A 16992-nucleotide genomic window follows, 5' to 3' on the forward strand; every position below is an offset into this window, starting at 1 on the left:
AGACCTGAATGAGAAACGCTATATCAAGGGATATCTAGAGTCAACTTGAAATTTTTTATCAAAATACTGATAATAACTTCTCTTATGATAATCCTGTTTATTTACTACAACTTAAGAAGGATTAAATTTTGAAAATTTGTGTTTCTATGAATACTTCAATCAATACAGGTTATTAAGTACCATTTAGAAAATTTTTTAAAGCCTATGAAAGTAATTACCCACCACTATTAACATTTTCATATCTTTACTACCCCATATTTCAAAAATATCTTCCTACAAATATTTGACTAGAAAAGTTTACATGCACGTTGCCAACATGCAGAAGTTGCTGAAACTACTTGATCTTCGTTAGTCTCAAGAAACCATGTGAGCTAGACAGCACACCTCAAACTCCCTGTTCTCAGGAAATATCCACCAGGGAGCTTCTAACTCAAAGGACCCTCTTGCAGTATTACAATTAAACTGTACTTCGGGGCAATGTTTTGCTTTTTTTTAAGTTGATGCAAGATGACAAAGCCACAGACATGAGAATTAAATTCAACAAGACCAACACATTGAACAACTTAGTAATGAGTTTAAATTTCGTGAAGCTTTGAGCCACACCAAGAGCCCTATACTTTTGCTAATATCAAACTGAGAGGTGACAATGTGCTAGCAGCCCCTGCTCTCAGCGCCTCCTCGGCCACCGCATCCAATCTGGCAGCGCTTGAGGAGCCCTTCAGCCCGCCACTGCATTGCAGGAGCCCCTCTCTGGGCTGGCGAGGCCGGAACCGGCTCCCTCTGCTTGCGCCGGGATGTGGAGGGACAGGGACAGGCGCAGGCGGGAACCGTGCTCACAGGCCAGTGTGAGTTCCGACCGGCGCAGGCTCGGTGGGCCCCACACTCAGAGCGCCTGGCCCGCACCACCAGCCTAGGGCAGTGAGGGGCTTAGCACCTGGGCCAGCAGCTGCAGAGGGTGCGCCGGGTCCCCCAGCAGTGCCAGCCTGCTGGCGCTGCACTCGAATTCTCGCCGGGCCTCAGCTGCCTCCCCATGGGACAGGGCTCAGGACCTACAGCCCACCATGTCCGAGCCCTGCCTCCCCGGTGAGCTCCCACACAGCCCCAGCGCCCATGACGGGTACCGCCCCCTGCTCCATGGCGCCTGGTCCCATCAACCGCCCAAGGGCTGAGGAGCGTAGGCCTGGCTCGGGACTGGTGGGCAGCTCCGCCTGCAGCCCCAGTGTGGGATCCACTAGGTGAAGCCAGCTGGGCTCCTGAGTCTAGTGGGTACTTAGAGAACTTTTATGTCTAGCTAGAGGATTGTAAATGCACCAATCAGCACTCTGTGTCTAGCTCAGGGATTATAAATGCAACAATCAGCACACTGTCAAAACGGTGGATCAGCTCTCTGTAAAATGGACCAATCAGCAGGATGTGGGTGGGGTCAGATAAGGGAATAAAAGCAGGCTGCCTGAGCCAGCCAGCAGCAACTCCTCTTCCACACTGTGGAAGCTTTGTTCTTTCACTCTTTAAAAATAAATCTTGCTGCTGTTCACTGTTTGGGTCCATGCCACCTCTATAAGCTATAACACAGCTAAGGTCTGCAGTTTCACTCCTGAAGCCAGCGAGACCACGAACTCGCCATAGTTAGTGATGTAACCGTACCTAAACATCACTAAGCCTCTTCCCCCAGGGACCAGTGCCCAATTAGCAGAACTAGTGGCACCTACCCGAGCCTTAGAACTGGGAAAGGGAAAAAGAATAAATGTGTATACAGACACCAAGTATGGTTATCTAATCCTACATGCCCATGCTGCAATATGGAAAGAAAGGGAATTCCTAACCTCCAGGAACCCCCATTAAATACCACAAGGAAATCATGGAGTTACTGCGTGCAGTGCAAAAACCAAAGAAGGTGACAGTCTTATACTGCCAAAGCCATCAAAAAGGGGAAAGAGAAAGGAGAACAGCAGCATACGCGGCTGGCAGAGGCAGGGAAAGACCAGCAGAAAGGAAAGAGAGAAAGAGACAGGAAGTCAGAGAAAGAGAGAGGAAGAACAGGAGAGACAAAGAGAAGGAGACAGAGGAAGAGACAGAGAGACAGTCAAAGAAAGACAGAGTCAGAAAAAGAGAGACAAAGAAGTCAAAGAGGAAGAAAGAGAGATGGAAGTAGTAAAGAAACAACAGAGTACCCTATTCCTTCAAAAACCCCAACTGATCATAGTAACTTCCGAGTCACCCAAACAGCTCCATTCAGACGGCTAGTCTGCTTCTCAGGGCCCCAAAAAATCATCACCTCCTCCCTGCTTAACAAACAGTCCAGGTTTTGTAATGGCAAACATACTCCCTGCATGACTATTCACCCTTGGACCCCCTGCAGCAGTGTCCCCACCACTAGTGAATGCCTTCTTATCCGCTCTTTCAATCACTCTCTCGAAAGTTCCTAGTAGATACAAAATGTTTTCTTCTCCAATAGGAAAACAGAACACAGGGAGCCACTCAGTTTGCTCCCAACACCCCTTTCCAGCCATTCACCAGAGCTACCTTGGCAAGTACTCTAGCAGGATGGCAAAATGAAAACAACAAACTCACACACCTTTTTAACATACATAACCAGTTCTATCTACCCAGCCAAGGTATATTCTTATGTGGAACATCGACCTATATCTGCCTCCCCACTAACTGGACAGGCACCTGCACTTTAGTCTTTCTAAGTCCCAACATTAATATTGCCCCAGGAAATCACACCTTATCAGTACCCCTCAAAGCTTAAGTCCGTCAGCACAGAGCCATACAACTAGTACCCCTACTTACAGGGTTAGGAATGGCTACTGCTACAGGAACTGGGATAGCTGGTTTATCTACTTCATTATCGTACTACCACACACTCTCAAAGGATTTCTCAAACAGTTTGCAAGAAATAACGATATCTATCCTTGCTTTACAATCTCAAATAGACTCTTTAGCAGCAGGGACTCTCCAAAACTGCCGAGGGCTAGCCCTCCTCACTGCTGAGAAAGGAGGACTCTGCACCTTCTTAGGGGAAGAGTGTTGTTTTTACACTAACCAGTCAGGGGTAGCTTCAGATGCTGCCTGGTGTTAACAGGAAAAGGCTTCTGAAATCAGACAACGCCTTTCAAATTCTTACACCAATCTCTGGAGTTAGGCAACATGGCTTCGCCCCTTTCTAGGTCCCGTGGCAGCCATCTTGCTGTTACTCACCTTTGGGCCCTGTATCTTTAACCTTCTTGTCAAATTTGTTTCTTCTAAAATCAAGGTCATCAAGCTACACAGATGGTCTTACAAATGGAACCCCAAATGGGCTCAACAACTTCTACCGAGGACCCCTGGACCGACCCACTGGCACTTTCACTGGCCTAGAGAGCTCCCCTCTGGGGGACACTACAACTGCAGGGTCCCTTCATTGCACCTATCCAGCAGGAAGTAGCTAGAGTGGTCATCGGCCAAATTCCCAACAGCAGTTGGGGTGTCCTCTTTAGAGGAGGGATTGAGAGGTTACTATGTGCTAGCAGCCTTCACTCTTGGCACCTCCTCGGCCTCGGCATCCACTCTGGCAGCACTTGAGGAGCCCTTCAGCCCGCCACTGCACTGTGGGAGCCCCTCTCTGAGCTGGCCGAGGCCAGAGCCGGCTCCCTCTGCTTGCGGGGAGGTGTGGAGCGACAGGCGCAGGCGCAAAGCGGGGCTGCACACAGTGCTCACAGGCCAGCGCAAGTTCTGGCAGGTGCGGGCTCCGTTGGCCCCACACTGGGAGCGGCCGGCCGGCCAGCGCCACCGGCCCACGGCAGTGAGGTGCTTAGCACCTGGGCCGGCAGCTGCAGAGGGTGCGCCAGGTCCCGCAGCACTGCCAGACTGCCAGCGCTGTGCTCGAACTCTCGCTGGGCCTCAGCTGCCTCCTCGCGGGGCAGGGATCAGGACCTACAGCCCGCCATGTCCAAGCTCTGCCTCCACAGTAGGCTCCCGCGCAGCCCGAGCCTCCCTGACGGGCACTGCCACCTGCTCCATGGCGCCCGGTCCCATCGACCGCCCAAGGGCTGAGGAGCGTAGGCCTGGCTCGGGACTGGTGGGCAGCTCCGCCTGCAGCCCCAGTGCGGGACCCACTAGGTGAAGCCAGCTGGGCTCCTGAGTCTAGTGGGGACTTGAAGAACTTTTATGTCTAGCTAGAGGATTGTAAATGCACCAATCAGCACTCTGTGTCTAGCTCAGGGATTGTAAACGCACCAATCAGCACCCTGTCAAAACGGTCCAATCAGCTCTCTGTAAAACGGACCAATCAGCAGGATGTGGGTGGGGTCAGATAAGGAAACAAAACCAGGCTGCCCGAGCCAGCCAGCGGCAACCAGCTCAGGTCCTCTTCCACACTGTGGAAGCTTTGTTCTTTCACTCTTTACAATAAATCTTGCTGCTGCTCACTCTTTGGGTCCATGCCGCCTCTATGAGCTGTAACACTCACCGCGAAGGTCTGCAGCTTCACTCCTGAAGTCAACGAGACCACAAACCCACTAAAAGGAAGAAACTGTGGACACATCTGAACATCTGAAGGAACAAACTCCAGACTACCATCTTCAAGAGCTGTAACACCGCAAGGGTCCACGGCTTCATTCTTGAAGTCAGCGAGACCAAGAACCCACTAATTCCGGACACAGAACTAGGTGCTAAGATGATCACACATCTGACACTTCTATTAAGAAGTAAGATCTGCTGGGCGCAGCGGTTCATGCCTCTAATCCCAGCACTTTGGGAGGCCAAGGTAGGCAGATCCCTTGAGGTCAGGAGTTAGAGAATGCCCTGGCCAACATGGTGAAGCCCCATCTCTACTAAAAAAATCAGTCAGGTGTGGTGGTGGTTGCCTGTAATCCCAGCTACTCAGGAGGCTGAGGCAGGAAAATCGCTTAAACCCAGGAGGCAGAGGTTGTAGTAAACCAAGATCGTGCCATTGCACTCCAGCCTGGGCGACAGAGAAAGACTCTGTCTCAAAAAAAAAAAAAAAAAAAAAAAAAGGAGGATCTAACTCCCCTTATCCAGAATCTAAGTGGGCTGTGTGATTGCTTTGACAAATAGAATACTGAATATAATACTGTGCCAATGTTCAGGCCCTTGCCTTAAAACTTCTACATCCTATTTCTTGGAACACTCTTTAAACCTGATCTTTAGATTGTAAGAAGCCCAAGGCACATGGAAAAGCCACTTGAGAGAATGCAGATCAACAGCCTCCACTGAGCTCCTAGTCAAAAGCCAGCATCAACTGCTAGCCATGTAATAGGGCCACAATGCCACACCATTCTGATCTACCAACCTACTGGTTCCTCCCCAACTCACAGAAGACTAGCATCTGGTTCACAGTCCTTGTCTCAGTACCAAATCCTACTTTCCTCTAATCATTCATTTGGTAAATCAATAAATTTTCTACTGAATGACTACGTCTACAGGCCAAACACTGGCAACACAATAGTGAGTAAAATGGACATGGATCATACTGTCTAGTGGGGAACAACAGAATGTCATCTCACATACTGCAATGTGGGAGACCTAACCAACACCCAGGTTACACAATTGTTTAACTCCAGTAACTCTTACCTCCTTTTCCCTTCAGTTAAAAATGGCAAATGCTGGCCAGGCACAGTGGCTCACACCTGTAATCTCAGCACTTTAGGAGGCCGAGGTGGGTGGATCGCTTGAGCCCAGGAGTTCAAGACCAGCCCGGGCAACATGGCGAAACTCCATCTCTACAAAGAATAAAAAAAAAAAAATTAGCCGGGCATGGTGGTGTGTGCCTATAGTCCCAGTTACTTGGGAGGCTGAGTTGGGAGGATAGTTTGAGCCCAGGAGTTTGAACCTGCAGTGATTGTGATCACGCCAACGTACACCAGGTCTGGGTGACACAGACCCTCTCTGACAAAAAAAGAGAGAGAGAAGTAAAAAATGGCAAATCCTGGACCTTGTCATCACCTGAAACTGCAATCCAATACCTCATCTCAGACTAGTCTCTGATCTAATAATTATGGTTCTTTTTTCTTAGACAGGGTCTTGCTCTGTCCCTCAGGGTGGAGTGCAGTGGTACAAACACAGCTTACTACAGCCTCAATCTCCTGGGCTCAAGCCATCCTCCTGCCTCAGTCTACAAGTATCTAGGACTATAAGCATGTGCCAACACGCCTGGCAAATTTTTTGTAGAGACAAAGTCTCGCTTTGCTGCCTAGGCTTATTATTTATATCCCATTACATGTGTGGAAATCACTCAGCCCTCCAATCACATGCTTCCTAAGTATAAGCTTCCTCCTTTACCCATTTCCCTCCCTACTCAGACGTCATATGGTTCATCCATTCATGTTCCTATACCTACAACTTGCACCACCACCTTTCACCGTACCTTTTCAGTACAATCTTCAGTTGAAACTCAGCCATTCACTCACATTCTCAGATGAATACTTAAGAACAGTTAATGACATGACTATGCTGATTAGTAGAAATATAAATTAACTGTCTTCCTCTTAGCTAGTCTCATGCCTACTACCAACTCCATACGCATCCCCTTGTTGCCCATCTTCTTCTCAGGGGTCCTTAAAGACCTTCTTGTATCAATTACTCTTTCTTTCTCCTTAACTGGCAATCTCTATTTGTGTAGTAGACTGTATTACTGTTCAGTTATTCACTCCCCACATTTAACTGTAAAAGGATTATACAACCCTATTCATTACCATGGGCCTTGCCTGCCTGATAGGGGAGGCATATATCCCTGCATCATTTATGGACTTTGACCTTATTCGAGTGACTTGCTTTGGCCAAAGTAATACAAAAAGACATGATTAGTGTGGCATCAAAGTAGAAGCTTCACATGGGATTGTGCTGTTCAATCTGGCTTCTTCCTCATCCACTACCATGAGACCAGGCATATCCAATGTATGGACTGCTCCTTCAGCTTGGATCCCAGAATGAGAAGATATATCAAGCAAAGTCACAGCCATAGACATGTAATGTGTGCAAGAAATAAATGCTTGCTATTGTCAACTGCTAAGATGTGTGGGGTTGTTACAAAGCAAAGCAGAATAATGCAAACATAATTCCCTTTTACAGTGTATAATTCAATGGTTTTTAGTATATTCAGAGTTGTGCAACCATGACTCACCAATTAAATTCCTCAGTATATACTCAAGAGAACTGAAAACATGTTCACAGAAAAACTGAGCATGAATGCTCATAGCAGCATCACTCATAATAGCCAAAAAGTATGAAAAAACTCAAATGTCCACCAAATAATGAGCAAAATGTGGTATATCCATACAATGGACTATTATTTGTCCATAAAAAGGAATGAAATACAGGGATACATGTTACAGCGGATAAACCCTGAAACATTATACCAAGAAGAAAGACTCAAAAGGCCACATACTGTGTGATTCCTTTATGTAAAATGCCCCGAACAGGCAAACCTCTACAGACAGAAAATAGATTCGTGGTTGCTTAGGACTGGGGGACTGAGGAGTGCAAGGTGGGAGTTACTGCTAACAGACACAGGGTTTCTTTAGGGGTAATGATTAACTTCACAAAGGTTTAATGCAGTCAAAATTGGATGGGAAAAATCAAGTTACAGGTAAATCTCTTGATCATAATTCAATGTCAAAAACCACACAGTATATAGGAAAGCTGTTTTTCTTTCTTTACTGGAAATATAAGAACACATGCACCAGTGAATACATATGCTGCATGGCATTAAAAAAAATCGTAAAACAGTTAGGTACTGCTGTAAGGAGTGAAGTAATTTGTTTACAGTTTCTTAACTCCCAAATATCCATTCTCCCACTTTGAAAAACTGGTTTTGGAGGTTAAGATAAAGAGTAGAAACTCACACTGAGAACTTAAAGAGGAGAAACTCACACTGAGAACTTACGACGTATCAGTGGCTTATTAGAAGCAATAAGATAAATTAGCAAAAGCAACTCATCTGAAGACAGCACGTGTACTTTCAGGCCAAAAAATAAAGTTTGAAAATATTGGAAAAGTAAAGGTAGTTATCTAGGTTCTGGCTATTAGTTGCTTAAAACTGTTGAAAGCAGAATACTAAAATCCAACATTCAAAGAGGTAACTCTTAAATAATTTTAATGGGGCAAAGTGTTAATATGAGTTGGTGGATATGTCTTCACTATACCCATACTGACATTCAAAAGCACTGAAGTCCTAAAAGGGAATGTTTTTCACTGTGGATCAAACTGAAATAAAACGTTACTATGGCTCATCCTCAAATTTAACAAGGCATAAAGATTAAAGCTTGTCTACAACTGACTAAGGGGTAGCACAAGGTATCTTCGTGGTGATGAAACAATTCTGTATCCTGACTGTGGGGGTGGTTACACATATTTACATGTGATAAAACAACGCTCGGCACAATAACAGTTGTCGAACTTGAAGTTTACTTAAATCCAATTACAAAATGTTTTTTATACATACATACACACACACACATAAATAAACAAGTCGCCCAGGCTGGAGTGCAGTGGTGCGAACACGGTTCATTGCAGCCTCAACCTCCTGGGCTCAAGCGATCCTCCCATCTCAACCTCTGGAGTAGCTGGGACCACAGGTGCACACCACTATGCCCAATTAATTTTTTGTATTTTTGTTGTTGTTGAGAGGGTGTTTTGCCATATTGCCAAGGTTGGTCTAGAACTTCTGGATTCAAGCAATCCACCCACCGTGGCCTCCTTGCTAGGATTACAGGTATGAGCCACCGTGCCTGGTTACAATTTTAAGTCAAACTATAAAAAGTAATTTTCATTTCAAAATGTCCATGATAGGAGGCTTCAGTGAAAACCATGCAAAACTTAAAGAGTCAGTGATACGAGACCAGCCTGACCAACATGGTGAAACCCTGTCTCTACTAAAAATAGAAAAATTAGGCCAGGTGCAGTGGCTTACACCTGTAATCCCAGCATTTTGGGAGGCCGAGGCGGGAGGATCACAAAATCAGGAGATCGAGACCATCCTACCTAACACGGTAAAACCCCATCTCTACTAAAAACACAAAAAATTAGCCAGGCCTGGTGGCATGCACCTGTACTCCCAGCTACTTGGGAGGCTGAGGCAGGAGAATCGCTTGAACTCGGGAGGCGGAGGTTACAGTGAGCCGAGATCACACCATTGCACTCCCGCCTAGGCGACAGAGTGTCCATCTTGAAAAAAAAAAAAAAAGCGGATTACGAGGTCAAGAGGTCAAGACCATCCTGGCTAACACGGTGAAACCCCATCTCTACTAAAAACATAAAACATTAGCTGGGCGTGGTAGTGGGCACCAGTACCAGCTACTCGGGAGGCTGAGGCAGGAGAATGGTGCGAACCCGGGAGGCGGAGCTTGCAGTGAGCCAAGATCGTGCCACTGCACTCCAGCCTGGGTGACAGAGCAAGACTCCATCTCAAATTTAAAAAAAAAAAAAAAGTCAGTGACAAATTTAGGCATATTCAGCATAAATACATGACAGTATGAATGAAGTGCTGCTGCAAAGCAGCAATGCAACTTCAAGACATGTATCCCCACCCTGTGACTGTGCAAGAGAAGCAAAGATGCTTACAGACATACTAAAGGAGGCCATTCCCATGATATGCCAAATTACTGTTATTTAATTTTCAACCAAATTGTTTCCAGATCAGGCACGGTGGCTCACACCTGTAATCCCAGCACTTTGGGAGTCTGAGGCAGGCAGATCATCTAAGGTCAGGAGTTCAAGGCCAGCCTGGCCAACATGGGGAAACCCCGTCTCTACTAAAAATAAAAAATTAGCCAGGTATGGTGGCACGCGCCTGTAGTCCCAGCTACTCAGGAGGCTGAGGCAGGAGAATCGCTTGAACCTAGGAGGCGGAGGCTGCAGTGAGCCGAGATCACACCACTGCACTCCAGCCTGGGCGACAGAGACTCCGTCTCAAAAAGAAAAAAAGAAAATAAATAAATAGTTTCCAGACAACTTAATTTCTAGCTCCAAGACCTTTTTCTTAAATTTCTAATTTCATTAATCCTCGGCAAGTAGGAAAAGGGCTGTTTATATATAAATGACACTGAAACAATTAACCATTTCAAAGAAACAGTTAGCATCACACAATATACCTCCTCTACCCGCCTAGCTTCCCCACAAAGCCAGATTGATTTAAATGTAAAAAAAGGAGGGAAAAAAAAAACTAGTAGAAAGCTTTCCCATGCATAACAAAGGTAAAAAATCGATAAAGCAAAAAGTAGCCAATCTAAAAACAAAACGTAAACCTCATACAGTACACACATAATTAATAAAATTTAAGTTTATACCTAGGGGGAAGTACTTTCAATAGGTATGGCATAAAGATAATGATCTTACTGCTTTAAAATAAGATTTTCTAGGCAGGGTATGGTGGCTCATGCCTGCACTTTGGGAGGCCAAGGCAGGCGGATCACCTGAGGTCAGGAGTTCAAGACCAGGCTGGCCAACATGGTGAAATCCCACCTCTACCAAAAAATACAAAAAAAAAAAAAAAAAAAAAAAAAGCTGGGCAGATTGGCACACACCTGTAATCCCAGCTACTTGTGAGGCAGGAGAATTGGTTGAACCCAGGAGGCGGAGGTTACACTGAGCCGAGATTATGCCACTGCACGCCAGCCTGGGCAACGGAGCGAGACTCTGTCACAAAAAAAAAAAAAGCCAGGTGTGGTGTGCACGCCTGTAGTCACAGCTACTCGGGAAGCTAAGGTGGGAGGATCACTTGAGCCCAGAAGGTCAAGGCTGCAGTGAGCCATGATCTCAGGCCACTGTACTCCACCTTGGATGACAGAGTGAGACCTTGTCTCAGAAATAAAAAATAAGATTTCTAAATCAAAAGTACCTATTATTTTTTCATAAGCCAAGTAAGTTTCCCCCCCCAAAAGCACGGAATATTTTAATTAATTACTAGTATTTATTAAATACTATGTGTCAGGTTTGCACTAAGCATTTGCTATGGTCTGAATGTTTGTGTCCCCTCAAAATTCATATGTTGAAATCTAATTACCAACATGATGTTACGAGGTAGGGTCTTTTGGTAGGTGATTAGGTCATGAGAGCAAAGCCTCCACAAATGGGATTAGTGGGGGGCCCTTATAAAAGGGGTCTGCCTCATGTCTTCTACCATGTGAGAACACAGGGAGAAGGCGCCACCTATGGTATGAACCAGGAAATGGGTCCTCATCAGACACTGAACCTGCTGGTGCCTTGACTTGGATTTCTAGTCTCCAGAACCGAAAGAAATTTCTGTAGTTTCTAAGCTCTCTAGTCGATGGTATTTTGTTATAGCAGCCCAATCAAACTAAGATAACACTTCACAAATACGTAACGTAGACACTATGATCCTTCAATGACCTAAAATACAAGGTACAGGGCACTGGTTTTAAGTAAGATGTTTTTGCAATAACAAAGCAGAGATTAAAATGGCTTTAGTAAGTAATTCAACTCTCTTTACTGTTCACCGACTCAACTCTCTTCTTCAAACGTAACTGCAGAAAAAAGGGAGGAAATGGGCTGGGCAGGTGGCTCACGCCTGTAATTTCAGCACTTTGGGAAGCTGAGGCAGGCGGATCACCAGGTCAGGATTTCCAGACCATCCTGACTAATACGATGAAACCCCGCCTCTACTAAAAATACAAAAAATTAGCCGGGTGTGGTGGTGGGCGCCTATAGTCCCAGCTACTCAGAGGCTGAGGCAGGAGAATGGCGTGAACCCGGGAGACGGAGCTTGCAGCGAGCCGAGATGGCTCCACTGCACTCCAGCCTGGGCGACAGAGCGAAAGAGAAAGAGAAAAAAAAAAGGCTGGCCGGACGCGGTGGCTCACGCCTGTAATCCCAGCACTTTGGGAGGCCGAGACGGGCGGATCACAAGGTCAGGAGATCGAGACCACGGTGAAACCTCGTCTCTACTAAAAATACAAAAAATTAGCCGGGCGCGGTTGTGGGCGCCTGTAGTCCCAGCTACTCGGGAGGCTGAGGCAGGAGAATGGCGGGAACCCGGGAGGCGGAGCTTGCAGTGAGCTGGGACCCGGCCACGGCACCCCAGCCGGGGTGACAGAGCGAGACTCCGTCTCACAAAAAAAAAAAAAAAAAAAGGCAGGGGGAACTTCATTAAAAACAGTAGTGTGAAAATAGTGCCCAAACTATTCTCAATTTTTGGTTTTATCACAACAAGCTGGGGCACATATGTAAAATATAAATTCCTGGACCCCATTGCCAGGGCATTTTGATTTAACAGGTCTTAACTGGAGCCCAACGACCAGAATTTTTCCCAGAGGTCAGAAATTGGAAAGAAAAAAAAAAAAATCCCAACTTAAAATTTAAATTACCAAAATGATATTTGCTAAAATGTTGTTGTGTCAGGCACCATACTAGGTACTCTACGCCAGCTATTTAATATTTAATTTCAATTCTCACAAACAACTCAATATCATACTCTTCTCTCTGATGAAGAAAACAAGTTCAAGGTCAACAGTCAGTAAGTGGCAAAGCTGAAGTCTGTCACTCCAAAACCCTTACTTTCTATTCTTTAAGTTCTCAGTATACAACACTAGGGTTCCCAGGATCCAGCAGAAATGATAAGTCTATGGCCTAACCAGATCTAAAAGAGAAAGTGAGGTAATTACCTCCCTGTGTGACAAGGAGACACACGAGGAGACTCCAAGGGCATGATAGGTCCAGAAATGGTATCACCGAAATATTTAGTAATTTCTTGATTCCCCACTACCAATACTGCTGTATAGCCACACGTAAAATTTTGATAATCAATGTCAGGACTCATCAGTGAAATATGATAATTTAATCACCCTGAGTAACTAAAATGCAAAAAGGAACCAAAATGCAACTAAGTGGTATGAAGTACTGATGTCCAGTAATAACTACTGCTTTCTGTCCAACACCTTAATACAGTCTGTCCACACTGAAGAGCCTGAGTCTCTTCTTGTAGAAGAGCCACTGCCTACCCAGCATTTCTTCTCCTTTGAGGCACCCCTCCTCTCCAACACCAATCATGTTATTCTGTCTGCACCAGGCAAGTGACACAAAGTCAACAAATCAGAGCTCCCCATCCCAAGTTAACACTGACTGGTCCACAAACGGGCATGCAATCCAAGCAAGTCCAATGACAGCCTTTTCCTAGGATTTTGTATTTGAGATTAGAGAATAAAACCTGCAAGAATAGAAAAACCCCATGAAGAAAGTTATGTCGTTAGTGGAAAAGAGTCCCCATTCCTTAAGGTCCTTTGAGCTGCCCTGCTATCTGCAGTTTTTCCTTCAATTCAAAAACTGTATAAGCCTATAAATATGTTTTGCTTGAGATCGTTTTATTGAATTTTACCAAAGACAACTAAGAATTCCACTATAAATTAAGTAAGGTAATCTAATGTACAGCCTGGTGACTAGAGTTAACAACCTGTATTGTATATCTAAAATGTGCTATGACAGTAGATCTTAAGTGCTTTCACCACACAAAAAAAAAAACCCTACGTGAGGTGATGAATGATGTTTAACTAGCTTGACTGTGATCATTTCTCAATGTACATGTATGTCAAACTATCAAGTTGTATGCCTTAACCATATACAATTTCTATTTATCAATTATACCCTAATAAAGCTTTAAAAAAATAAGTATTATCTACATTTTACAAGTGAGGAAATTAAAACACAGGCAACTGACACAATTTAGGCAAAGTCTCACAGCAACCAGAGCCAGAATACTGAGAACACGGGTTTATCTGACTCCAAGACCTATGTATTTTCTGATTATTAAAATCATGGCTTCAAATAGAATACACTAATGGATAAGAGATTCCACTGAAAAACTGTTCCTTTCATTTTAAAGTTCTTACTTCAAGGACTTGGAAACACTTTTCCAAGTATTTGTTGCCATGAAATTCTATACTATGAATAGTTTTTATAAGATCTAAACAACGGAACTTAACTGGGTACAAACCTAGATTCCATGTTTAAAATAAGAGAAATAATAGTTACAATCGTTCAAGTAAGATGTTATCAAAAAAGACAAAAATGCAATAATACCTAAGTACTACTGAAAACAGGAAGCTGCTGGCTTGCCCCACAGCCCCACTGCGCACTGAGTCCACTATCTAAATTAGACCCTTATCTCTCTTTACAGAAAGAGCTCTTGTATAACAATCAAAGGATACACGGTTTCTAATCCTCCTCCAATAATGATTTGCTTTCGATCTTGGCCAAATGATTTATACATGAAGAGCTTAGGGATTTCTATACCATATCTCATGGTGGCCAAAAAAGTTTTGGTTTGGTTCTGTTTTTTTGGAGACCGGATCTTGCTCTGTCACCCAGGTTGGATTACACTAGTACAATCATAGCTCACTGTAGCCTTGAACTCCTGGGCTCCAGTGATCCTCCCACCTCAGCCTCCCAAAGTGCTGTGATTACAGATGTGAAACACCACATTCAGTTAATTTTTAAAATTTTTTTTATTTTTTGTAGAGATGGGTTGTTGACCAGGCTGGTGTCAAACTCCTGGTCTCCAGCAATCAATCATCCCCACTCCGCCTCCCCAAATTCTGGGGTTACAGGTGTGAGCTACCTACTGAGCGTTGCCAAAAGTTGATTTAACTCTACGAGATTTCTATAAAGATGTCATAAATGACGATATGTAAAATAGAGTCCTGAGGTCTTAGTAATTTGCATGACCTTAATCAAACCATAGGGTAAAACTTGACAATCCAACTTTTCCAACTTGTTCCTCTGCCCAAATGGTTTCTTATGCACACAAATGTGGTGACATGTTGTTCTTCATTACATTTTTACAAAGACAGATAGATACACCTTTAGTTCTAACTTAGATGTACACCTCGTTTAAAATAAAGAGTCATGCTACTCAAAGGACCTAAAAAAGTACAGCATTTCAGCTGACTCAATCCTGACACATAAAACTTAACATTTAAGTAATGATTCTATTGGATGTTTACTGAAACTGAGGCTCTTATTTTCAAAAATTTCAAATAATTTTATTAAAGTTAACTGGTCAAGTAAACAAAATTTGTAAATTTTTGTCACAAAATAAAATATCTAAGACCAAGGCACTAAAAATGCAATGCTAGCATCAGTCTAACTTCATTAAATATTTAATTAAAATGTTGCCTCCTTACAATTTTGCCCAATATAATCCATTTTCCATAATTGCAAATGCTTCACAATAACGTACTAGGCCATAAACAGTTTAGCTTCAACCTGTCATTTTTCCCGAGCTCATTCAAGTTTTCAGTGAATGCTTTCTCCCAAGACAGACAACTGAGGGTCCTGATGTAGGAATTACCCTGACTGTAACCAAATTGCAGGGTAAAAACATGACAAGTCCGCTTTCCACGCTGCTACTCGCCCAAACTTCCCCTTTTCATTCTGGGAATGACCATCGACTCTCAAAACGATGTTAAACAGCCCACAGCTGACCTACACTCCCTCTCCAGACAAATCCTATACTTTTCTGTATCAAAGCAGCATTTGCCAAGTCTTGGTAGGGAGCACTTCAGTCGTTCCCAGAGAGGTGCCCATACATAAGGTGGAAGTGTCCTTGTTGCAAGGCAGTGTAAACGCTCAGATTTCAAGCATTCATAATGCGTTGACAGAAACATTTTTTTTTCTATTTAAATCTCGTGTCGATTCCTACTCTGGCAGTGATTTGTGCAAATCCACCTAGGTCATTACGTCGCTTTTTAAATACCGATTTGTCAAGAAAGATAGTGTTTCCAAAAGAAAATTTCACAACCCGCACAAATGCCATTTCCAAATTTAACCGTGGCTAATGCTTAAAAGTGTAAGCGTTAACACAGCAAAATCAGCATGAGAGACAAAACACACACACATACACGCACAATCCTTAAACACTGAACTAGGGCGCCAGCCTCATGTTTAAATATCTCAACTTGAACTCCACTGAAACAAGAAGGAATTCTCACTAGCCAGGCAGCAGCAAGGCTTTTGTGAACACTTCTTATTTTCAAAGAATCCTTTTTTAAAAAAATTGAAAATTAATTTCTAACTGCTTTAAAGGGCGCATGACTGGGTCAAAAGACAAACACAAAAAGTGTGGGACACTCTCAGGCGGGAGCAGCGCTGGTTTAGTCCCGGCCGGAGGGGAAGGAGGGAAATCAGTGAGGGGTCAGAAACCGCAGGAAAGACGCGGGAGGCGCGGCGCCGACCCGCGAGCAGCCCGGGCCAGGCCGAGCCCGCGCCCTGCGCCCGCCGCGTCCCCCACCGGGAACTGCCCGTACCTGCCCGACCCGCCGGGATGCGCTGCGGGGCCCGCGCCGCCCGTGCCTCTCACGGCGCCGCGTCCGCCGCCCGCGAGCCAGGAAGCCACCGCGGCCTGCGGCTTCCCGCCACCGCCACCCGCTCCTTCTTCCAGGGATACGGCGAGCTGACTGAAAGCGTAAAGAAGCGAGCAGAAGCCGCAGGCCAAACACAGCACGACGACGCGCAGGTAGCGCCGCATCGCCCCGGCCGCGCTCCTCAGTCTCCGCCGCCGCCGCGCCCGCCCGGGCGAACTGGAGCTCAGGGAGCGGCACCGCGCAGCCGCGGGCGCAACAAGTTCCTCCCCCGCCGCCGCAGCGGCCGCCGCCTTGCACCCGCTCCCTTCCTTCCCTCCCCGCCCACCACCTAGGCGAGCGCAGCCGCGGCGCCGAAGCCCGCTGACAACCCGCCCGGAAGCCCGGACGCCGCCTCTGCCGCCGTGCGCCCATGGGTCAGCCGCAGCGACGCAGCTCCGCCTCTCCCCCGGGCGGGAGGGCTGGACGCGCCGGCGCAGATCGCGTGGGAGGGACGCTGGGCTGGCGCGCCGGGGGCGGAGTGGGCGCGCGGAACGCGGCGCGCTTGCGGGGAAGAGTGAGCGCAGGCTAACGCGCAGGTGACTCGCGTTAGCCCAGTGGGTCTCGACCGCCGAGAGAGGTGGAGCGAAAGCCTCGGCTCTGGAGGCAGTTGACCTAAATTCTAATTATGGTCCTTCCACAT

The 16992-nt window shown here is 45.7% G+C and overlaps 1 protein-coding gene across 4 annotated transcripts in view; it reads right to left on the minus strand.

Moving 5' to 3' along the window:
- GXYLT1 (glucoside xylosyltransferase 1) overlaps positions 1-16707 on the minus strand; it is a 67667-nt gene extending 50960 nt beyond the window's left edge. For 2 of the 4 annotated variants that reach the window (XR_002515617.2, XM_017946407.3), the window contains exon 1: positions 16257-16707. Coding sequence is in view for 3 of the 4 variants with exons in the window: in XM_017946407.3 (XP_017801896.2) it covers positions 16257-16477 (221 nt within the window). In the remaining variant the exon portion in view is untranslated. The remainder of the gene's footprint in view (positions 1-16256) is intronic. The other 2 variants (XM_021922189.2, XM_021922188.2) reach the window with 2 other exon arrangements.
- Positions 16708-16992: the final 285 nt, after the last annotated feature.

This window comes from Papio anubis, chromosome 9 (genome assembly GCF_008728515.1).
Source record: "Papio anubis isolate 15944 chromosome 9, Panubis1.0, whole genome shotgun sequence".
Lineage (NCBI taxonomy): Eukaryota > Metazoa > Chordata > Mammalia > Primates > Cercopithecidae > Papio > Papio anubis.